This window comes from Mustela lutreola, chromosome 8 (assembly GCF_030435805.1).
Source record: "Mustela lutreola isolate mMusLut2 chromosome 8, mMusLut2.pri, whole genome shotgun sequence".
Lineage (NCBI taxonomy): Eukaryota > Metazoa > Chordata > Mammalia > Carnivora > Mustelidae > Mustela > Mustela lutreola.
In genome coordinates, this window is record NC_081297.1 from 67,831,945 (window position 1) to 67,856,543 (window position 24,599).

The following is a 24,599-nucleotide window of genomic DNA, read 5'->3' on the forward strand; positions in this document are numbered from 1 at the left end:
TCTGTCTTAATCATGCTTTCTCTTTCATAGTTTCTGGCTCATACTCCATTTTCAATATTTGTTGAATGAATAAATGCCATCTGTAAAATACTTCCACCCTGAAGTATAACCATGTTAATAAATTTTAAAATTATGATATGGTATGAATGTTTCAAGGTATGTACTTTATGCTGCAGGCAAAAGGTGCAGAATGTCTAGTTGCTCATAATGTTTTAATTCTTTTTCAATTTTGTTTTAGCTGTTGTTTCCTTAAAATAGGTCAATAATAGAATCTTCAGAGCTAAAGATATAAGCTATGAAAATGTGTTCCAGCTTTTATGAGAAGATGCCCTTGCCCAGGGCTAAAATTAGGATTTGGGGCCAAGACCTTAAATCACTGTTTCATATTTCATGGGCTATGTCATGTCATAGTCAAAAGAGAATGTAATGTTTTATACCATTCTATAAATGCCATGAGATTAGGTCTCACTTTCCTTATTTGGGAAGGGTACCTACGTTGCTTACATTTTTTGTGTGAGTTTTGAGAATTGTAAAGTCCTCTTTTAAAAAAATTATAGATATGTATATAAAATACTATGTACGTTTATATGCAGATAAAGACAACAATTAAATTCTGATTATTGAAAGAAGATTTTTTTGGGGGGGTGCTGTGTGGCTCAGTCAGTTAATCATCTGACTTCAGCTCAGGTCTTGATTTTGGTGTTCTGAGACCAGCCCCACATTGGGCTCCCCGTTCAGCATGGAGTCTGCTTCTCCCTCTTCCTCTGCTCCCCTGCCCCCAACTTGTGCTGTCTTTCTTTCTCTCTCTCAAATAAATAAACAAAATCTTTAAAATATACATATTTTAAAAAGAATGCCCAACTTTACAAAAGGCACTCGGGCCTCCACAGCAGACAAAGAGGGGTTATAAGCAGGAATGGAAGCTCCACCCAAGAAGAAAATACGTGACAGCATTTTTGCTCCCATAGAAACCCTGTCCGAGGGGCACCTGAGTGGCTCATTTCTTAAGCATCTGCTTACAGCTCAGGGTTCTGGGATCGAGCCCAACATCGGGCTCCCTGCTCAACAGGAAGCCTGCTTCTCCCTTTCCCACTCGCCCTGCTTGTATTTTGCCTCCCGCTGTCTCTCTCTCTCTGCCAAATACATAAATAAAATCTTAAAAAAAAAAAAAAAAAGAAAGAAAGAAACCTGTCCAAGAGCACCTGCTGCATCCGGGAGTGGCATTCTCCAGGATGCTCCACACATAGATACTTACAGAGAAGCCACTTCTGGGACCTACAAGAGAGCAACCCATTAATGAAATGGGGCTGTAAGATTGAAGAGAAACCCTAATACTACCTGTCTCAGTGAACCCCAATACTCTTCATTCATAAAGATGAACAGACAATTTAGGATCACTAAGAATTTATGGAAAACCTGAAAGCAAGAGAAGGACCAAGATGAACAAACAGAATTATTCCCAGAAAAAAGACATAATTTACAGAACAAAAAGAGCTTCTGAAAACTTCCAGTCAATGTCCTTAGAAAGATTTGAGAAAACACTGCCACCATGAAACAAACAAAAAAGGTAGGATGCAAAAAGAAGAAGATGAAGACCAAACTATTACAAATTAAAAACATGATTGTGTAAAATTAGTGGACAGGGTGAAAAATAAAATAGATACAGCTTAAAAGTAAACAGTGTTATTCAATGGAATAGTATTCTGCCATAAAAAAGAAGGAAATCTTGCCATTTGCAGCGACATGGATGGAGCTACAAGAGTATTCTGCTAAATGAGATAAGTCACTCCAAGAAAGACACATATCATATGATTTCATTCACTGTCAGATTTAAAAAAGAAAACAAGAAAAATGGGATAAAAAGAGCAAGAGGCAAACCAAGAAACAGACTCTCAACTATAGAGAACAAACTGGTGGTTAGGGATAGGAGGCTGGGGGAAATAGGGGATGGGGCTGAAGGAGAATAATTGTCCTGAAGACCACTGGGTGATCTATGGAAGTGCTGAATCACTATATTATATGCCTGAAAGTAATATTATACTGTATGTTATCTCACTGGAGTTTAAATAAAAACTTAAAAAACAAAGTAAACTGTGTTTTTCTACTCTACTCAGTACTTCATCAAACAAAGTTTAAGGGCAAAGCTTTTATCCAACATGAAACAACACAGAAATTTTGTTTACACACATGGACACATTGTGTGAAAAGAGTTATTCGAGGTGGATTTCAGCACAATGCAAAATGAATGGAAGAAAGAAGATGGAATGGAGTTCAGAAGACACTGGCAGCTGAGTGAGACCCAGAGGATGGAGAAGGAAACCATTCAGAAAGTGAAAGGATGGGACATTCACTTGCAAAGTTTTACTAACAGAGGACTTCTAGGTCATTTATTATGTATTTATTATCATTTATTATCCCTTGGCTCTTTGGAACATTCCATTCACACAATCATAATGTTGTCAATGCTGATTGTGGGCTTTTAGTGTTCAGAAACAACCTACAGAAAATCGTGAGAGATTTCATTGTTTTACAGAATAGTAGGAAAGTATTTATGAAACTCAACATTGTTTAAGTCTTTCATTAAAACAATCAGGAGCTTGTGAGAAGGACAGATAGAAGGAAGTGTGCTAATTTCCTCATTTGTCATATGTACAAGTCTAGAGTTGATAAACCATGTCAGAGAGGTTTTAGTGAATAATTTAAATTTAGAATAACTAACTTTAAATAAGGAACTAAAATAGAAATGATCATTCAGAGTTCCTCTTCTTAGGGGAAGCTGGTCTGTGTGATGGATAGGAGAAACTTCTTTACTCATTTAATATAAGTTTCTATTTTTTCTCTAACCATATGCTTATCTTCTATCCCCTCTGTGGGCTTTTATATTTTTTCTCTTTAGCTTTATCATATTAATGAGTATATTCATTTTTATTCCTTCTGCTTATAATACTATGTGCTTTTTAAAAAAGATCCTGGGAGCTACTATCTTTTTATTGGTTCTGGACAGTTTTCTGTCATTATGTCTTTCTATTTTGCTTTTCCCTGACCTCATACTTTTCTCATAATAGGAAGTTAAGTGGGGTATATTAGATTTCTTATTCTTGCTTCCCCTACCATGTCCCTCAACTTCATATTTGTCTTTTTAACCTATTTATGATATAATTTGAGTGATTTCCATGGATCTATGTTTCAGTTTCTTGACTCTCCCTTCAGCTGAGTTCTCTTTATTTTGATGACTATATTTTTTTTGTTTAGAATTCCTTTTTTGGCTCTTTTTCAAACCAGCCTGATCATCTTCTACAATGTTCTTATTTTGTGGATGTTATTTCTTATTTTGAATCTTTCTATTAGTTTTTATTATATAGTGTTAAAGTCCCTTTTAGATTGCTTTGCTAGCTCCAGTTACTCCGGTATGAATCTTCTTTCTCACTCTCTCTGATGCTCACCCTGAGTTCCCATGTATGTTCTGTGGCTTTTGTACTTAGGGGTTGTGAACTTGGCAGGCAAGTGTGAGCTGCCTGCTACAGATGTGCTGCCCAGGTGCCAGATTGCAGAGGTGGGCTCCTCGCTCAGCGGGGAATCTGCCCCTCCCTTTGTCCCTCCCCCTACTTGTGCGCTTTCTCCTTCACTCTCAGTGCATGCGCTCTCTCTCTCTTGCGAAAATAAGTAAATAACATTAATTAAAAAAAAAAAATTAACTTGTGCTGGGATCCAATGAATTAAAGGCAGAACAGAACCTAAAAGCTGAGTCTCTTTGCTGTTAAAATGCATTTTAATTTTATATGGATGGTGACAGATACTTATTCAGAGATAAACCTATACTTCCTTTTGGTACGTTCTTAGCGTTGGCTTCCTGATCCAAGTGCCTGGAAAGCAGCTCCCTTAGTGTTTTTACCCTGTGTTGCATGTTATCAGGCATTCTGGGGATGGGAATTCTCTCATACCCAATTAGCAAATTCAAGCAGTAATTTTCTTATCTTACTGCTAGTAGAGACACTTTTAGAGTCTGCCTTGTCAGGTCTTTGTCAACAATTTACTTTTGTCTTCTTTTCTTTTAAGCAGTTGGCTTGCAAACAGGAAAGCTTCTTGAAGTTGGATGCCAGCTCTTACTGTTTTTTCTTCCCATAGTGACTAGCAAAGCACCTGCCATGTTCACCTACACAGGCTCTCTGTAAACATCCGCTGATGTAGCAATTTATTCAATGACTTTCCTTCTTTGATTTTCTGTTTTTATATTCAGTAGAGGAAATTTGCCAGACATAAATTCATAGGACATTTTCAGGAGTATACTTTCTTTCTATGTTTCTGTAGAGATCCTACACAATGTGGGTGATTCATAGTCATTTATCTAATTTAAAGAAAATCATGATTTATATCATGTTCTGCTTGCAGATAAGAGTGTTCTGAACACCAACCTAAAGTGGAGGAGCCTGAGGCTGAAGGTGCAGTGTACTGTTTACACTGAAGGAGCTGGTGTGTGGACAAGAGACGCTGGCAGCTCAAATGGACCCCATGGAGCTGAGAAATGTCAACACTGAGCCGGAGGACGAGAGCATCAGTGGAGAAAGTGCTCAAGATAGCTACACCGGGATGAGAAATTTAGACAAGGCAGCAATGAGCAGGTATGGGATTAAAAAATGACCAGGTCCCATGGAAAAATGTCAGGTTTACAGATGTGCAAAACAAGATTTTTGTCAGGAGGAACTGAATGCATTACCTAATTGCAAGATAGCCATGACATTGATGTTCACACATCAACTCTCTGGTCCTGAAGTTCATTATTATGTCATTACTATATGTCACTCTGTTTTAGACTGTATGTGACTAATTTAGAATTGAGGTTATAGTATTCTTTTCCCCACTAATATAGAACATTTGAAGTTATCTTGACCTATCACTCCTTTCACCTTTTGGACTATTGTCCTCTTCCTTTGACTGCCTCCTCAGTGTTGCGGCATCTCCAGAATTCTGTAGGGAGTCTTTGGTCCCTAAAATGGACCTGTGACCAAATTCATTGACAACTCTCCACGGTTCCACTCACTGAGTGTGCACCATGTCTTCAGCCTGATAGACTTCTCAACTTCATTTCAGGTCACTCTACCCAACTGTCTACCACATATCTCTGCAGGGTGCCTTGTGTGTCTGAATTGCCTCATTTATAAAGTCAGACTTGTGAGGTCTAATATTGAACTCCTATATTTCTTTTCGAAATCTCCTCCTCCTCCAGTAATCATCATCATGGTAAAAGTTGCCACTGTCCTATACATCTCAGTGAGTAGACCCTGACTATCAATCTCAAATCATCCGTTCCCCCAACCACACATCCAGTGTGTTTGATTATATCTGGTTGGTTCTATCTCAAATCCACCCTGTTCTCTGTACCCATTCTGCTGCCATCTAACTCTAGGATCGCATCCTCTGTCACCTATAAAACTTCTCTTTTGTCTCCCTTTTTACATTTTGCTCACCTTCAACTGCTCTTCACATCCCTGCAAAAGTAATCTTTTACAATTGCAAAGTGACTTGGGTTCCATCCCTTAGTAAAGACTCCCCATTAGCTATAAGACAAAGATTGGGCCCTACATTGCTTGGCATCTAAGGCTCTTCATGACCTATCCCTGACCTGGCTCTCCTGTCCATCTCTTGCTCTGCTCCCTTTTTGTAGGAAAGCCTTGTTGGGCCACTCCCAGCTTCCTGCACCTTCACTCATCCTGCTCCATCTGTCTGGAATGCCATCTTTTTGTGTCACCCACCCACCTTCCCCTTTGTCTGTTGATACCATTCATCCTCCAAGATATAGTTCAAAAGTGGAACTCCTATAGAGCCTTCCCTCAGGTGGAAGTGACCACAGCCTCCCTTGTGTGCCCTCTCTCCATCATTCCACAACAACAGTCTACTGGCTTCTGTGGACCCAGCACATAACATACTGCCTGGAACATAGTAGGTGCACAACAGCCATTTGATAAAGGAAATTCATTTCTCACAAAATGGCATATAACACAAAAGATGCATGACTTCAGATATTTCAAAGGAATTGTTTGACCAGCTCAAGGCCTGAAGTAGAGAATATGACCCTCAAACAAGGACATCTCATTTCATTTCACAACATTCAGGAAAGACCATCAGGAGGAAGCCCTGTTCTTCCTCCATGGAGCCATACAGTTGGTTTGTAAGCCGATGGACTAGAGATGATGGAGAAGTAACTCGTGGCATTTTCTCGGTTGAGCCACTCTTGAGAAGTTACAGGGTGGCAGAACTCAGGGCTTTGGGATCTGCAGAGTGGTTGCCTAAGTTGCAAGAAGATATTTATCTTCTCGTGAGCTTCAGTGAAAAATGCAGAACCTACTTGCCAATGGACCAACTCTGGGGTCTCTTGTTCCGAAGGAGGCCCAGAGATATGAACCCTGCAAAGGTGACCGAGCAGAGGGGGCATCATCCTGAGAACAGTCCTATAAGAGCCACTCGATTTTGGTCCTCTAAAAGCCACAGTGGAAAGATGGGAATGCTTTTGTTAAGCTTCGTACAATGTGCTCTGGACTACTTACAGTGACTTAGCTTTTAACTCCTGACTCAGACCCAGGTCATCATTTTGCAATTTTATAATCACTTTAAGAAGATGGGTTTTGCTTATATTTGGTTGGGATTGATCCCTTCAATGTAAATTGTTGGGAAATTGAACATAATTCATTTATTTGGAATCATTATACTTATGTTCTCAATACATGCTGGATTCGGTATCAAAACATTTAAGACATTCAAAACATTTCTCATATATTTTATCCAATCTTGTCATGCTTTATGATTGTAATTCATCTCATGCCAAAATAAAAACATGTGAATGCCTCGAGAAAGAAAAATCTATTTACTTCCACACTTTAAATTTTAAAAACTACTCACGGACTAAAGGATTCTAATTTATTGACTGAGGTAAAAAAAAAAAAAAAAATAGAATGTTGGCATTCCAGAGTTTAAATCCAGGTGACACTTTTGCTTTCTAATCCTTAGGCCTTTTTTAGGCTCCATTTCATCTTATATTGTCTGTTTCCAAATATGAACATTATGTACCAATCTCCACATAGGAAGTCTATTAACTACAGACTATTAGAATAAAGCACAAAAAGGGAACAGGGAGTAAAGGGGTTCATGCAGGGATGGGAAAAAAACACCAACAGACATTATGCTTCCTAAGAGAAAGAGGAGAATGCTGGGAGATGTTCCTAATTTACAGCCAGTGGATATCTAGAAACGCACATCAAACTTAGTAACGTTGTCTGCTGTTTCTACCTGTACTTGACATTCTTCTCCTTTACTCTCCCAAAGTAACCCTGTTATCTCTCTTTCTCACAAGATATTTTCAGGATTAGCTTCTGTTATAAAGGGTAATTTGTACAAATCTCCTATAATTACTAGTCAAGCCTTTTGGACATGTGGTTGGACTAGATTTGTCTCCTCAAATCCCCGGCAAATAATCCCAGGATCTGTACAGGACAGCTGTATGTGGAGACCAGCCTCTGCCCAGGTAGACCACAATCACAGTTTTCGTAAATGGTGACGGTGGAAAGCCCTGCTTCCTTCCAAGTATATCTTCAGAGTTATGAAAAACTGTGCACTCACACACAAAAACAACCAAACACAACACAGAGCTAACAGTGAACTACATTCTAGTAAGGAATATGTGACTATACAGGTGGAGCCAAGAAAAGAGGAAAACACTAGTTATGGAGTCCTGCCTGGGACTGCAAGGTGCCATGGAAGACCCTAGACTTGGAGCTTGGTGGGTGTGGGCATGTTATTTCCGTTTTCTGAGGCAGGGTCACCTCTTCTGTAGAGCAGGGACATGAAAGTTCCTCTCGTAGAGATATTTGAACATTCAATGAGATGAGGATCCTGTGCCTAGGTGCTTAATATTTACTGAATTAATATAATCATCTGCTTTTGGTGTGGTAGTAGTGGAGAAAACACAGTCACTGCTCTGTACTTTCTCTTTGGGAGGGCTCAAAATGAAAACAAAATTAGCTGTAACTATTCTTTTTTTTTTTTTCACAGTTCATGTGGGAAGAAAAAATGTGTTTTAAAAAATTATTTTCTTCCTTCATAACTTCTCTCCTTCCCAAATCTATTCAGGAAAGGATCCCAGCTCCTTTCTGCAAAGAAAAAAAAAAATTTTTTTAAGTGCTTTGTTTTTCCTCCCAGATTCAGTGACAGATCACCGGAAACATAACTATAATTCAGAGCATTTACTTAGATGTTTTTCCTTCATTTTCTTTTTTTATGTGCATCCAGTCAATTTACTAATGAAGATGCTGAAAGTCAGAAATTCCTGACGAATGGATTTTTAGGAGAAAAGAAGCTGGCCAATTATGATGATGAACATGTAAGTGAATCTCTGCTTTGGGGCAGTAAACAGGACTTGAGGGTGCCTGATCTACCTAGGTCTCTGTCGGAAAACAATGTGACTGAAATTTTCCAAGCCTTGATCAGCACATTCTCTGTTTATTCAGGCCCTTACTGGAATAAGGACTTGTTTTTGCTGTTCACCATATGGCTACATAAATCATTTATGAAATTCATTTGTTTTTTGGAGAAATCATTCTAACCCAAATGTAATCTGTAATCAGACATGCTTTCCCTTCTTTACGATACCCAACCGGTATTTTCTATTTTTTTTCCCCAAGACCCCTGCTGAAACCAAGCATTCCTTTGAAAATTATGTGCTTTTATGGAAGCAAAAGCTTTTATTCACTGTGATTTTTATCTTACTCTTCATTTTTAAACCATAAGCTCCTCCAGTAAAGATAATGTGAGAATAAAAATAATTTGAAAAGAGTTCATCCTTTGGCAAATATTTGCTTAAAATATATGCTTTTTTCTTGAAGCATCCTGGAACCACCTCCTTTGGAATGTCTTCATTCAACCTGAGTAATGCCATCATGGGCAGTGGAATCTTGGGCCTGTCCTATGCCATGGCCAACACGGGGATCATACTTTTTATGTAAGTATATCTGGTTCAAAGCCCATGTATGCCTAGTGTTTTTTTAATTAACAATCTCAAGTTTGATCTTTATGAACAGGAATGATCTGAGAAAGTATTAACATATTCTCTGGCTTCTAGATAAAACAACAACCTGAGTACTAATCAGAGCAGACTAATCATGGTGCTTGTCCAACCAGCTGCCCCTAAACACCTCGCAGAAAATATATGTGCTCAACCACCCAAAGTACTGGAGCAGCCCTACCAGTTCAAAGGAAGCATTTTACAAAGTGATTCTCTGTAAAAAGACCTTTCCCAGAAGCAGATACAACAATATCACACTGTGAGGGAAAAGATCCCATCCCAAACCAGGTTTACAGAGTCCTGCATGCCCTGGTCCCATCTTGTGCCCCATATCCTACACCCCCTAGATGCCTGATACAATGAGCACACTGGCTTTCTCTCCATCCCAGAAGGTTCCATATTCCCCTCTCACCACAGGACCTTTGCACATGGTCCTAGAATTCTTTTTCCTTTCTTCTTCATCTAGTTGACTTCTCATAGCACAGCTCACCCTTACCCAAGTTATGCCATTGTTGACCTCCATGAATGGGACAAATACTTATTATATACACCCCACAACTTTAATTCTTTAGTGCAGTTGTTCGATTTATTTGGTTAGTATCTCTCTCCTTTGCTAGACTATAATCTCCAGGGGATTGAGCCACTGTCTGTTTTCACTCACCACATGTCTGTATCCCCGAGACTAGTACAGTGCTTGGGACAGAAATATTTATAGACAGGCCCGAGTTTATTCCTAAACCTAGGTACTTGGTCAAATGCTGCCTAAGGGCAGCAGCATCACAACCTGGGCGATGGATACCACATTGTCTGTGACAAATAGCCACAGATGTTCATGTGCATTACATACAGCCTGGTATTTTCTAAGACACAGTTGGCAGCCATGGAATTCTTCACAGGAATATAGTCTAATATTAGGCAACTGTGTGAATGCAGATCACCATCCTTAATGCAATGTTAGAGCGTTAAATAGCTGTCTAAGAATGCAATGCTTATGTTATAAATATATGCCATTTATGTTTCGAGCATCACTTATGATTAGATAATCACACAGCTATTTGAGGGCTAAGGATCAGGCAGAACTATAAATATTTATATTGTGTTACTGCTCTGATCTGTTTTGGGTATAATATTTTTTAGCTGGATGGATTTTTATATCAATGTCACTTTTGAAACAAAGTCATTTTTTAATCCTCTGATTCTTAATGGCTTAGAGATGTATTCATACACACAATTGTATACTTTTGTCATAGTCCCTATCTCTAAGACAGACTGCCTTCTCTTTATTCATTATACATACCATTACAATTAGGCAGTTATCATCGATGACTGAGGAATAGAAAGAAGAGACTCTTCCGCTGACCTTGGGCCTAGGGCCACAAGATGATTTTCATGGGAGGATATTCCACTTTTAAAACCGAGGCCCTCATTTCAGGCCTAAACATTTAACAGATTATACTGTCCAGAGCAATTACATTGTTGGATATTGGAAGGTGTATATCCAAGGAGCACAGATTGAATTTGGTTATCCCCCTTAATTCACAGCAAGTGACACAGGATTTCATTGGTTTTACTTTTAGCATTCCCTGCCAAAGGAAGTATGGTTTTAGAACACAGGGAATGCTCATTATTTTTCCAGGAAACAAAATTCTGTAATCCAAATCTCACCTTAGGTGAGTTCACAGGTGTATGGAAACTTACATAAGTAAGTAATTGATTAGACAGTTCTGATAAATGTATTTTGTGGAAAATAAGAGCACAAGATAGCTAGTGTAGTTTTAAAAATGTGTAACTCATGGCCAAATGTACATTTGCAACATTGACTTCATCAGGAATTACTAAAGAATTAGATCAATTGTGGGGAAAATGTTTAATGTGTTCTGGTCATGTGAAACAAAGAATAAGGGGTTTTTTGGTTTAGGTTTTTTTTTTTTATGATGTCAGGTAATTTTAGTATTATTTCTTTATTTATTATATAGATGCTTTTATCTATGCTCTTGTTTTTGTTTTCCAATTCTTGTTTTTGGAGAAACAATGATCACTATATGCATAAGGAATTCATACATGCCTGTGGACATGTAGAGGGTCCTGATCCAGAAATGATTCTTTCTGACCACAACACAAAAAGACATTTTTCTGAGCCCTATCCTTCCTTTTTTCTGTTTGCTCTGTTATATAGGCAACCCCCTGACCTCTGGCTCACACAGTATCTTATTGTCTCATGTGCAGGATCAGTAGTGATGCAGGTTAGACTCTGTGTGCTCTAGCTTTTGTATTTCTAGATTTTACATTAAAGGTTAGCCAGCTTGTCAAGTAGCCCTTCAATTATAAATGTTGCTGAGAATAGCACACAAATACGATGGACATATATTCATAAGCTGAGCATGTAGATAGAGTATTTGCTAATTCTCCTATACATTTAGCGTCTGAGTATGAACCAGATTCTACTAGTGGGTAACACTAAAAAAAAAAAAAAAAAAGCGAAGAACTTCTGGTGGTATGTTTTAGTACATAAAATAGAGTGACTTCCAAAGAATTTCTCAGCTTCCCCCAATTCCACATACTTTTGGAAAGTTAATGGCTGAAAGGACCAGTGTGATAATTTATGATAATATCTAACACGAGTGTGTCTTATTTATTATAGAAATTTACTGTCTACTCTCCCTTTCTAGAATCATGCTGCTTGCTGTAGCAATATTATCACTCTACTCAGTTCACCTTTTATTAAAGACCGCCAAGGAAGGAGGTAAGCTACCCCTCAAGTCCAAGATGTTCTACTTTGAACCTTGTTGAAGGCTAATTCAGTCTATTGCGCTCTAACTACAGGAGGATTTTAGTCAATTTCACATTTCATTTTCTTCTGACCCCAATGACATGGCTTCTCAATGTTTTTAGTAATTTGGGGCAGCTAAGAGAAGTGAAAGGCAACTGGCTCAGGTTCAAGCCAAATAGGAAAAAGGAGTCTTGATGGATGACAGAAGTAACAGTTCTGACTCGCTGCACAGAGCTAAGATGAATGAAGCCATTGCTTCTTGTCTGCAGAACATTTAACTTGTTTTGTTTTGGCTTCTAAGATTGCATATTTGGGGCTTATAATTTCTATGTGTGTGTATGTACACCTTTGAGACTCTAGTGTACAATTATAGAAATAGTTTAGTCATTAAAACAATACTTTCAAGAGGTTGTTTTTTTGTTTCTTTTACTTTTTATTATAGGGTCTTTAATTTACGAAAAACTAGGGGAAAAGGCATTTGGATGGCCTGGAAAAATCGGAGCTTTTGTTTCCATTACAATGCAGAACATTGGAGGTAAGGGCATATAATGTTCGCTACTACTTAACTTTCTAAAGAATGTTCAATAAACCAGAAAACTCTTACAGCAATGAACAAGCACTTTAAATACAGAAAAACAACTGTTTTATATTCAGAAATTTTAAAAATAAGGATTCTTAAGTAGATTTGCTGTCCTTCTTTAATTAAAAATAATATCTAAGAAAATATTATATAGGATCCCACTAAATGAATTCTAGAAGTAAAATAGAAAGTAAAAACTTTCTTGATTTCAAAGGCTATTATGGCTTTCATTTAAATTTACAAGATTAAAACATTAGTGCTTATTTCTGTCATTGCCAGAACAGTTGATATTTCATACATATGACTGAGTCTATTTCATAAACCTGAAAATTAAGTATTTGAGAGGCATAGCCAAATATGAGGGGTCCTTGAGGAAGCCTGCGCAGAGCCAGACTATTGGAGTGTGTCCCGAGAAGTTGTGCAAAAGGAAAAATCTGGCTAGGTAGACATCAGGAGCATTATATTAAAACCACAAATTCCTTGGCTCTACAAATTCTTATAATACCAGAGTAGAACCTAAGAATATGTATTTTTAATAGTGTTCCAGGTCATGTTTGCCCATCAGCTTCACCAGCCCTATGGAGTCTTTGACCCTCAGAAGGCATCCAGACCCTTGGTTTCTATGTCCTACTGCCTACGTCCTCTTAGATGACCTGGAATCTATCATCACACAGTGCTGCTTACTTCCTCACTTCCTCTCCAGTCCCCAAACCTGCCATTTTATCCTTTTCTTCTTTCTTTCCTCAATGAACAATACCAGCAGCATCCATTTTCTTGAGCTGAACATCATAGGTGTCATCCTATAACCTCTCTCTCCCTCCTTAACCCTGAACATCCAATCAGATACCAGCTCCTGTCCATTCTGGTTTTTTACCTGCCTTGAGATGTTCTCTCTTTCCAGCTCTCCATCACAGTTCAGGTGGTCACTGTTTCTGCTCAGACTCTTGCAGTAGCCTTCTAACTGGGTTTCCTACCTTGAGTTTCTCCTGCTTCTATCTCTGATTTATCTTCCAAGTTCACTTTCTCAGATGCAAATCTAGTCTTGCTTCTCACATGCATAAAATTCTTCAGCATGACCTTGTTATTTTCAGGATAAAACTTAAAACTCCTTGGCCCACCATAAGGGTCTTCATCTTTCTTCTGCCTACCTTTTGGATAACTTTCCTACCACCCCCCTACCTACCTATCTAGCTAGCTATCTTCTATATGTCCTGTCATACCATAACAAACATATTCAGTTCCCCTACTCTTGGAGTCCCCCAACCCAAATCCCCCCCCACACACACACAAATTTTCTTTCTGTTTGCTCCCATGACCCATTGCTTCTCTAGACTAGTGCATATTAGTCCCTCTGGATTCCCTTGGCCCTGTTTGTATGTATCAGACATGACACTGATTTTTTAAAATATTTTAAAGCACTTGAGTAGAGAATAGACTTTGGGAGTCTGGTGCACCTAAATTTGAGTCTGTTTTTGTCACTGTCTGTGACTTGTCTAATTTTTCCATCTATGAAAATGAGAGTAATATTTCATCTCACAGGGTCATTGTGAGGGTGAAATCAGATAACATATGGCCCATAATAAGGGTTCAGTACACCCTTTCCTCCCTCGTTCTCGGATTTGATGTCTCTGGAGCCTTCCTGAATATTTTTTAAATGGGCCTTTTTATTTTTATAAGACAAATATATGCTAATTATGAAAAACTAAAACATTACATAAATATATTAATTATAAAGAAATGTTTATATAACTCACTCTTAGAAATAACTACTCCAAGGTTTTCCTTTATGCAAAATTTAATAAATATATTGTTACTGATAAAATTAAATCATCCTATAATACTGATTTGAAGCTTCATTTTTTTACTTGACAATATGCCTTGAATGTATTTGCATATTATTCTTTTAAATGGCTTTTGAATTTTCCATTGCGCAAATGTACCATAATGGGCTTACTGAATCCCTTATTGATGTTGGATTGTTTCCAATTTTTCACTATGACAAATAATTGCTGCAATAAATAAATTTGCACAGAGATCTTGCAAGGAAGTGACCCTTCTTAAATAAAATCATTGGAGTTATCTAGGATTTTTGGAATAAGGCAATTCTCTTAATAAGTTTTATCCAACTAAACCTGCTCCTACTAATGTATGGTTGGTAAGCAGCTAAATAAAGTCCAGGCATTTCTTAATGATTTGTATTTATTTCTTTTCATATCTGTGTATATTGAGACTATTTTGACAGCAATTCCCTGGATTGTTTTGGGGCCACAAGCCATCCCCCACCAAATAGATTGCTTTACATTTGGTTCAGATTTTCAGACTTTTCAAGACTTAAAACGTCAGGCATTTCATAAGATCACCTCATAGTTGATCTGGTTTACTTGTTTGGATAACTGAAGTACCTGGGCAAGCACATATTTAGCCCTAAACCCAATGAGCTAAGGAGCAACAACACTGTCTTTTGCTCACATTGCTTCTAAATAATGACATAAACGATAAAATGGTCTCTCAGTCAAGATGCACACCCATGGAGGAAGTGTGGCTTTAAGGGAATAAAACAAAATTTCATCTGCCATTCCTGAAAATGCTCTCACTTTGGTTATTCTATGTGATTAGTAGTTATATTAGCCTAAGGGAAATCACTTGTATTTCTGTATTTAGCAACTCCACATTTAGAATGTTTAATTTTCTCAATCCCCTGAAAAATTAACATTTACCACAGATGTTTCAACATTAACAGAATAATGTTGACATTACCCAGACAGGTCTGGATCATTCTAAATTTTCAAAGACCAAACACATTAACAGTGGTGACATCACTGAAAGTCAGCAATTAACAGCTCTAAAATTGAAGGGTACCTCACTGAGCCAGTTAATCAGAAATATCTCCTCTGTTTGCGCTCTGTAAGATTTAGCTTTAGCCAAGGTCTTTGTAAAGATTAACCAAATAGTATTTACAGAAGACACATCAGGTATTGTAAAAATCATTTCATTTCACAATAGAGAAGAAACACTGGCCAGAAGTCAGGATCTTATATTTTGCTTGTGGTCTGTTGTTCTCAATCTGTGAGATCTTGGACATGTCAAGGAAGCTTTCAAACCTTTATATCCTCACCTGTGGAATGAAAATAGCCTACACCTTGTTGTCTTACATGGCTTTTCAGCTGCTCAAATGGAGTAATCTGTAGGACTGACCAATGTAGGAAATCAATATCACCATTATTACTTTTGGTGGAGGTTAAAGAAATCCTTTGAAACTATTAATAGTACAATTTGCAACTTAAAAATCTGCTTTCACATGTCTGTGAGCAAAAATTCACCAGAAAGGTGTATGATATACTTAGACATTGCAATGCAAAACTCATCAATCTTATTTTTAATTTAAATTAATAAAATGAATTTTATTTTTACTTCCTGGACCCTGTGTCAAATTAGCATTATATTTCATGGCATGGATGGACTTGGGAAAGAGATGTTGCCTCAAGCCCTACAACTTTAGGCAACATTATATGATATGAGTATGTATACATATGCATTTTTCCAGGGAGAGGGTTTATAGATTATACCGACAGATTTTCAGAAGAGTACCTGATAACACATCATTCATCACATTTATCACATATCCTATCACTTATGTAGATGCTCAAGAACTTTTGCCATACTCTTTAATTTCTTATTAGGGAAAGGGAGACTGAGATATAGAGAAAGCAAATCCGTTGACCAAGGTGGGAGAACCTATCATCTCTTACATTCTTTGTCAATCCAGTCAGCCTCCAGTTGAGATGATCTGTGCTCTGAAGAGTGGGTGCCCCTCAGGGAGGTTACAGAGGACTAGACTAGCACCCCCTTGGGAACTTCCCTCTTTACTCTGGCCCAGGCCTTTTGTGGCCAGACCCCTGCCCAAGTGATGGACACTAAAACAAGCACTCCGTATAGGCCATGATGACTTACAGCTAATTAGGGGGAAACTTTGAAAGAGCAATGTCACTGAAAACCTCAGAGCTGGATTAAAAACAGAATCACCATTGATACTGTTAGCAAAGGTCCATGTGCAAGAGTCGGAGGGCCAAATATCTATTTTGGAAAAGAACTTGGAAGCTGTACAAAACACACTGGGTGGCTTTTCTTTCTGTCTGGGGGATTAGGTGCTCATCTTACCAGAAGACTGAATGTCCCAAATGCCAGGACTTCTCACAACTTGCCTATGACTTTAGTGCTATGTACACCACTAAGCTGTCACGTTTTCCATTTTAGCGATGTCAAGCTACCTCTTTATCATTAAATATGAACTACCTGAAGTAATCAGAGCATTCATGGGACTTGAAGAAAATACTGGGTATGTCTTATGTCTTATGTTCTCTCTGTAACATTTGTTGACTCATTCTACTTGGTCTATTCTGATCCTGATTCTTCCTTCCTTCCTTTTTTTCTTTTTCTTTTTTTTTCTTTTAGAGAGATGGGGAGAGATGAGGGAGAGAGAATCTTAAGCAGGCTCACGGTCAGCATGGAGCCTGAAGCGGGGTTCGATCTCACAATGTGGAGATCATGAGTCAAGTGTTGCACGTTTAACAAACTGAGCCACCCAGGTGCATCCTAATAGCCTTGCCACTCTTTCTCTTTCAGAGAATGGTACCTCAATGGCAACTACCTCGTCATATTTGTGTCTCTTGGAATCATTCTTCCACTTTCTCTTCTTAAAAATTTAGGTAAAGTCATTTTCAGTTTTTATTTTCATTTCATATTCTAATAGGTAATCCAATTGTAGATACAATATTCACCTTCCAGAATTTCTCTGCTAACTTTTAGGTTACCTTGGTTATACCAGTGGATTTTCTCTTACCTGCATGGTGTTTTTTGTCAGTGTGGTAAGTGATTTATTGACATGATCCCTGTAGGTCAGTGAGCATGAGACACCTAGTACCTAAATTAGTGTCCTCATTTTTCTCAAGCACTTAACTAGCATGAAATGCTTCTTGCATCACAAGCCATTTTCTTGTATTCTAAATTGGAATGAGGAAAGGGACAGTCATGAGTTTAAAAATAGTTGAGTTAGAATGCCAAGGCCATGGCTGGTAGTATGTTCAAAGCACACAGGATGTATATTTGGACAAAAGGAATCCTTCAAGCAGTAATGTGACAACTGACCATTTAGAAAGGTGAAGGAAGAAGTGAAGAGTCCCTTAAGAGAAATGAGTAGGCTATAGAATTACCCACATCTACATCAACCTGCCATTTTCTGCTGCACATTCCACCCATGAAAAGAGGGCAAACCCAGTGGAATTAAAGAAGAAATCCTTCTCCCCAGTGCCCCCACTCTGCACCAAAAGGGAGATTTTTTTTTTCTTTTTATAATCTCATGGATGCCAAGTTGTATACAGCATTTCCCTAAGAAAACAAAGGAGGAGAGGAGAATTTTTGATAACTCATTTTTATATTAGTTTGAAGAACTAAGAGAGAAAAAATGTAGTAAGGCAATGATCACCTTTCTCACAGAAGAATATTAATGACGCTTAGGATGGATTCATGCAAAATACGGTCCTGTTGACTCTCAGGAGCAACCATTGTTCCAACTCTTTCCTTAGAGCAGAAGCTGGAGGGAGTCTCCATTGTCCATTAGTCTAAAAGGAGTCCTCAGCAGAGACCCCTCACCTCTACCCCATAAGCCACATATATGGATTTTGTTTCATTATTTTCCTCAAAAGTCTGATTTTTTTTTTTTTCTTTTAATGCCTGGGCCTAGGTGATTTACAAGAAATTTCAAATACCCTGCCCTCTGCCTGTTCTGGATCACAATGTTGGAAACCTGACATTCAACAATACACTTCCAGTGCACGTGGTAATGCTGCCTAACAACTCCGAGAGTAGTGGGGTGAACTTCATGATGGATTATACCCACCAGAATCCTGCAGGGCTAGATGAGAACCAGGCCAAGGGTTCTCTTCATGGCAGTGGAGTAGAGTATGAAGCACACAGTGATGACAAGTGCCAACCCAAATACTTTGTATTCAACTCCCGGGTGAGTGATGAGCCTAATATTACAGCCGAATCTCTGTTTCATGAGGGGAGATGGTTTGGGATCATCCTCTGTGTTGGAAGGCTACATCGGCATTGTTATCTTTATTTTTCAGACAGCCTACGCGATTCCTATTCTAGCATTTGCTTTTGTGTGCCACCCCGAGGTCCTGCCCATCTACAGTGAACTTAAAGAGTAAGGCAGCCCTCATGTTAGCATGCTAATTTGTTTTGAAAATGTGCTCATATGTTCAAAGGTTTTTTATAAGGTCCTCAAGGTCATGATCTCAGGGTCGTGAGATGGAGCCCTGCATCGGGCTCTACCCTCGGCGGGGTGTCGGCTGGAGATTCTTTCCCTCCCTCTCTTTCTCCGCCCGCCCTGCTCGTGTTTTCTCTTTCTCTCTCTCTCTCCCAAATAAATACCTGAAAGATAGAAAGAAAGAAAGAAAGAAAGAAAGAAACAATGAGTAAAATGGAGACAAATCCTCAGCTCTCAAAGACAAATCGAAACAAGCTAGGTTTCCTGCACTAGAAATGTGGTTTTATAAAAGCAACACAAGCATACAGTCTTTCACTATTTTTTAAAAGTTTTAATTATGAAAAGAGATACTTCACAAGTTAAAAAACAAAACAAAACCCACAAAGCTTGGTGTTTCCTTTTCAGTCGGTCCCGGAGGAAGATGCAAACAGTGTCAAATATTTCCATCACGGGGATGCTTGTCATGTACCTGCTTGCTGCCCTCTTTGGTTACCTAACCTTCTATGGTAGGTCACCCTGTCAAAGTCATTCTCTTTGTGCAAATCCTAGTTGGGCTGATCTTTAACCTGGGTAGGTGTAATTCTTTTAACCGCCTTCTCTAAGCGGCATGATCTCTAGTACACATGATCATTTAACCGGCTATGTGAGTCTTGTCATTTGACCTAAGAAAATGGGACCTGATCCAGCCTAGTTAACAGGATACAACCACTTGTGAATTCATGCATATTTTATGAAAACCAGCCTTCATATTTAAATTATTTTCCCTAAGGGATAGATTGTATTTCTTTGACTTGACTCCCTAGGCCATCTCAAGCTAGAAACAATGATGGTGAGTCCAATTGTATATTGGAAAACTCTCTTGGTAGAATAACTAACTACCCAACAAGTGGTAGGAAAAGTACAAAGTCCTGGAGTTGGAATCTGCTTTTTGTTTACCAGGCAAGTGGAATCTGGAGGCTTGGAGCGTTTGGCAAGTTTTCTGGCTCATCTCATTCTCTTCTGTTATAGTGAACGGTTTCCCAAGAAAAGAAGACATGACAATTCCCAGCAATCTGGAAATGTACTACCAGAAACAAAGAAAAGCAACTATGGACACTTTAGATTATGTCTAAAAACAATTTCTCTATGGCATCTTAATGGACACAAAAGCCCTATAGACATATTTCAGGGATTCTAACATTGGCCTATTGTCATGAATCAGTGTTAGCAACATAAAACTATTTTTTACATAAACCTCTTTAACTTTTTAGTTTAGTTTTCTTTTTTCTGATTCAGTAAATCAAATTGATTGCAAGACAAATTGTGGAGGAAAAGACTGGGGAGGGGGTACCATTTACTTGTTTTTTTTTTAATTCCATTTGACTAATATTCCACTATTAACCAAGCACTCACTTTGGATTGGACATGAGCTCTTTGTTAGATTGTGAATTTAAAAAATCAGATTAATACCAGGGAATCTATTTTTACCCCCCTCTGTCTGCTTTGGACGGGAGTAAGGAGAAAAAAAAAATCAAACTACATCTGATTCTATAAACATCTCCACGTCATTTGTATCTGGAATTCTGAAAGAATACATTTTCTTGGTGGGTGACATCTTAATCTTAGATCAATATTAATTAGGAGACCCAGTAAAAATCATGCTAATTCATCCTTGCATGTTCCTTATACTGACTCTAATGAGTTTCATAAGACAAGCAAAAGCTTGAAACATCCCCAGAAGTCAGTATATCCGTGTCATAACTGTTAAACTTAAAAAAAAAGTTAGAGTTCATTTGTCATAAGGTTTCCATACTAGGTTCAGAGAAGCTGCATCAAAGCTCATGGGCAGGTAGGAGTGGAGGCGGTGGCAGGATGTGAGGGACAGGCTGGTGGGGCTTGGCTCTTTCATCCCCTTCAACGGAGCACCTCAGCTTGTCACCTCTTTTGCGAGGTTTCTATGCAGTAGAGATAGACTTATTATGAAGCAAATGAGCTAGAGAGGCACCCTTCATAACTGGATTCTAGCTTCTGTTTTATAAACTTCAGGGTTCCCTTGTTCATTGAAGAAAGGTCACACAACTAATAAGCTCAGAGATATGATTAAAACAGAGGGGTCTAGATTCCCGTACCTGGGTTTGGTTTTTGTTTTTATACATTATACTGTCTTCCCTTTGCAAAATGTTACTGTTGGTATTGACAGCACCAAGCGAACCCATTCTCTTCTTCCTCTTTGTAGGAGAAGTTGAAGACGAATTACTACACGCTTATAGCAAAGTATACACATTCGACACCCCTCTCCTCATGGTACGCCTGGCAGTCCTTGTGGCGGTGACACTAACGGTGCCTATTGTTCTGTTCCCAGTAAGTACATGAAACTTTGGTGGAAGAATCGTGCTGAACCTCCTAGATTAGTACATATGTTCTGATTTGATGTGGATTTCATCAATTGCAATGCCTGAAGACGTCATTTTTATACAGCACTTTGGAACCATTTAAAAAGGACAATTTAATATGTAAATACAACAAATATTTAGACATTAAGCACTTATAAAATATTAGGAGGGGATCACCAAGTGTATTTCTTTATTTATTTTCCAGCTTTGTTGAGGTCAAAACTTATTGTTAGTTTCAAATTCAAAAAACAGATCTGAGTTTCAATCTTATGGGTTAGTAGAAATGAGTAGGAGTTTGTAGAACTTATGAAAGTTGAAAGCCAAAACCACATTACTTTTCAATTCATTGCATTTTCACCAGTTCTGATGGTATTTAATTCCCTCCCTCCCCCAGTGGGTTCTGCTGCAGTAACATTCAAAGTCTCCTTCATTTGATTCCTTGAAGACCAATGAGAAGGGGAATCCTCTTAAGTAAATTACATGCTAGAAATAAATTTCTTGAAAAATAATTATATTACCGATCATACATCTTTTCTACAACCCCCCAAACTGATCCACGTCCTCTGTGAGACTCCTGCTGGAATTACCTCTTCTTGGCATTTGCCTTTGGCGTCACTTGTTGTGAGATCACAGGGCAGGGCTGGTTGAAGAGATTTGGGCTGCATGAGTTAAAACCACCACCTATGGATAAACACGGGTCTGCATTCTCCTGCCAACTCTTCTCCTTTCATAAACACTGAATTTACTCATTCATTTTAGGGGGAAAAATAAGCGACCTAGTAAGCAGCGCCGTCCTGTACAGAATGTTCCATGTAGGGCCCAGCATATGAGAACTACTCCTCTAATGACACTGTGGTTACTTTAAATGCAGCCTGTGTGCTGAAATATTTTTTGACACATTCCTTTTTCATGAGTGCATGAAATCGGATCCTTATTGCCAGGAGGGCTAATATTTTACTCTTAAATAATATCTCGCCTCTCATGTGTCTGAAAGTATTTCCAATGACATGCATACAGCTTTAGCCTAAAATCAGCTCCATCAGGAGAACAAAGCAGAAGACAGCTGTAGACAGAAAGTATACCATAGGGTAAAATTTCTAAGCAAACAGTGACTGAGGAAATAATGTTGAAAGACCTTTTTGTGTGTAAAGATATAACTGACTAAGTTTTGGCACTCAGTAGGCACTCCCATCATTATTGAATCAAAGTAATGTATAAAAGAAATCTGTTATGTGCTTCTGTAAGTGCCCTAAATATAGCACTTTCATGTTGTGGTCTCAGGAGATTAATGGACTTGGCCATGGTCATGAAGCTAGTCAGTCACAGTTGACCAATGCAGTGCTCCCATCAGGACACTGATGGCTAGGGTCGAGATAATGGGAAGTGGAAGTCAGCCTTTCATATACTGATGGTCATTTCACCTCAACATTTGAAATCTAGATCTCTCCATAAAAGTTCTTTCTCTCATGACAGATAAGGCACTGGTATAAGTCTGACTATCAGGTACAGTAGTAGGTGGGAAACATCTCCCATGAGATGGCCCTTAGGATCAAAACGGACTATGAGAACCAAATTTTCAAAAAATAACTGTTATCCTTAAGTAAGAACTTTAACCCAACATTAACATTTATGAAATGCTTTGCACATAATTCTGTCTTTTTTTTGTTTTTAAGATTTTATTTATTTGACAGAGAATGATCACAAGTAGGCAGAGAGGCAGGCAGAGAGAGAGAGAGAGAGAGAGAGAGAGGAGAGGAAGCAGGCCCCCGCCTAGCAGAGAGCCCGATGCGGGACTCGATCCCAGGACCCTGAGATCATGACCTGAGCCGAAGGCAGAGGCTTAACCCACTGAGCCACCCAGGCGCCCCCATAATTCTGTCTTTGACCTTCCAATGTTACACTGAGATCATCTGTGTAAGTGCCCACCTTCTCCCCTGGGTTACAAGTCCTGGAGGTTAGGTGACTGGCTCAGGAGCTCAGCAGTGGTTGCCAAGAAAAATGGTCTCCAAAGGAATCTTGCCTTTTCATATAAACTTCCTTTTCCAGCAAAAGCAGAGGCTGTTCCACTTGTTGACATTTGCCATAAACTTCATTTGGGTGAGGATCTGGGCTAAATGATCTAAGCCTCCATGGATATGATGGAGGGCATAAAAGTGAACATGGAGGGCAAAAAAAAAAAAAAAAAAAAAAAAAGAAAGAAAGCAAGCCAGCCTCCTTGTCCCAGTTAAACCCACAAGGCTACTTTCAGACACTTTCCCCCTAAAGTGCAAAAAGTTGGTGGTATGTTTGTTCCTTGTGATTTACAGCCACGACTTTCAACATGTCAAATGCAGTTATGTGTGGCAGTGTTCTCCTGAGGGTTTCTTCAAATTATGAAGCTCTTGACCAATAAGAAATTTATTTACTTTGCTTTGATATACCCACATACAAATCATAAAAACAAACAAAACCTAGTCTATTAGGATTAAATTCTCTCAATTTTAGGAACAATTTTATATTTTACTTCTTTCAACAAATGACAAGTGGGCTCTTTTTCTTCGGAGCCCAAGAAGAGACAACGGGGTGTTTCTGTACTTGGGTGTTTGGATGGATTTTCCTTAGATTATTCCATTTATTATCTTAGTTTTCTCCAGTTAGGTCAGTTTTTTCCTTCTTAATCGAAGACACATATTGAGTGCAAAAATGATTATCAAACAAATGAATAAATGAAGTGAATTGCTTTTTCACTAGTGTCCCAACCTTTCTGCTTCTCATGTTGGGGTGGTGGTGGTATGGGCAGGGCTGTCCATTATGGGACTGCACCTCCTTCACAAAGACTATGAACATCATTTTCAGCTTATACTTCCCTTTATGTTCTCAAGCTCACACATCACTATGAAAAACAGAAAACCAGATAATCCTAATGAGTTTATCAGGAACACAGACTCACATTCCATTTGCCACACCTTAAAAAAAAAAAAAAAAAAAAAAGATCATATTTCAGATTCTCTAGCTACTTCTATTCTATTTTATGATAGTAAAATCTTTCTTTTCACAGTTGCTGCCTTCAGAACCCCTGTTAGAGATAGGCATAGAAATATGGTGATTATTGCTGTGAACTGGAATAGAGTCATGATCCACAGATATTTCCAACACCCTTATCCCAAGCAGTCTTAAAAGTGAAACTGTGATTCACTTCTAAATAATAGTCTTGATTTTTTTTTTTGAGAGTTCAGACCTAATACAGGTTTCCACTTTCTACTCTGCCTCTCAGTGGGTCCCCAGATTGGAATATGGCACCCCCTCACACACTCCATATTCCAAATATGCTCTCTGGAAATAACAAATTTTTTTTTTTTTCCTAGAGCTTCCAAGGACCTTTCTAGAATCATTCTGGGTCAGAGGCCATGGCCGTTGCTAGGGACTTCCCTCCTCCCTCCACCCTGGCACCTGACCCACATTTCCAGGTTCTTATCAGTTTGTGTCAGTAGAGAAAAGGCGCTTAGATAAGTGGAACAACAGGCATTGCACTGTGGGTAAGAGGCCAGCCCCCCTTGCTCCTGAGGCTCCTGACC

General features: G+C 38.6%; 1 protein-coding gene across 4 annotated transcripts in view; it reads left to right on the forward strand.

Annotated features, from left to right (window-relative positions):
* The window catches only part of SLC38A4 (solute carrier family 38 member 4), a 64,183-nt gene that overhangs the window by 31,388 nt on the left and 8,196 nt on the right, over positions 1–24,599 (forward strand). For 3 of the 4 annotated variants that reach the window (XM_059185565.1, XM_059185566.1, XM_059185564.1), the window contains exons 2-13: positions 4,390–4,619; positions 8,281–8,371; positions 8,874–8,989; positions 11,722–11,795; positions 12,265–12,357; positions 16,657–16,738; positions 17,026–17,108; positions 17,209–17,267; positions 18,143–18,418; positions 18,531–18,610; positions 19,079–19,179; positions 20,889–21,013. In XM_059185565.1, the coding sequence (XP_059041548.1) occupies positions 4,501–4,619; positions 8,281–8,371; positions 8,874–8,989; positions 11,722–11,795; positions 12,265–12,357; positions 16,657–16,738; positions 17,026–17,108; positions 17,209–17,267; positions 18,143–18,418; positions 18,531–18,610; positions 19,079–19,179; positions 20,889–21,013 (1,299 nt within the window). In that variant the 5' untranslated portion in view covers positions 4,390–4,500. The other variant, XM_059185567.1, reaches the window with a different exon arrangement.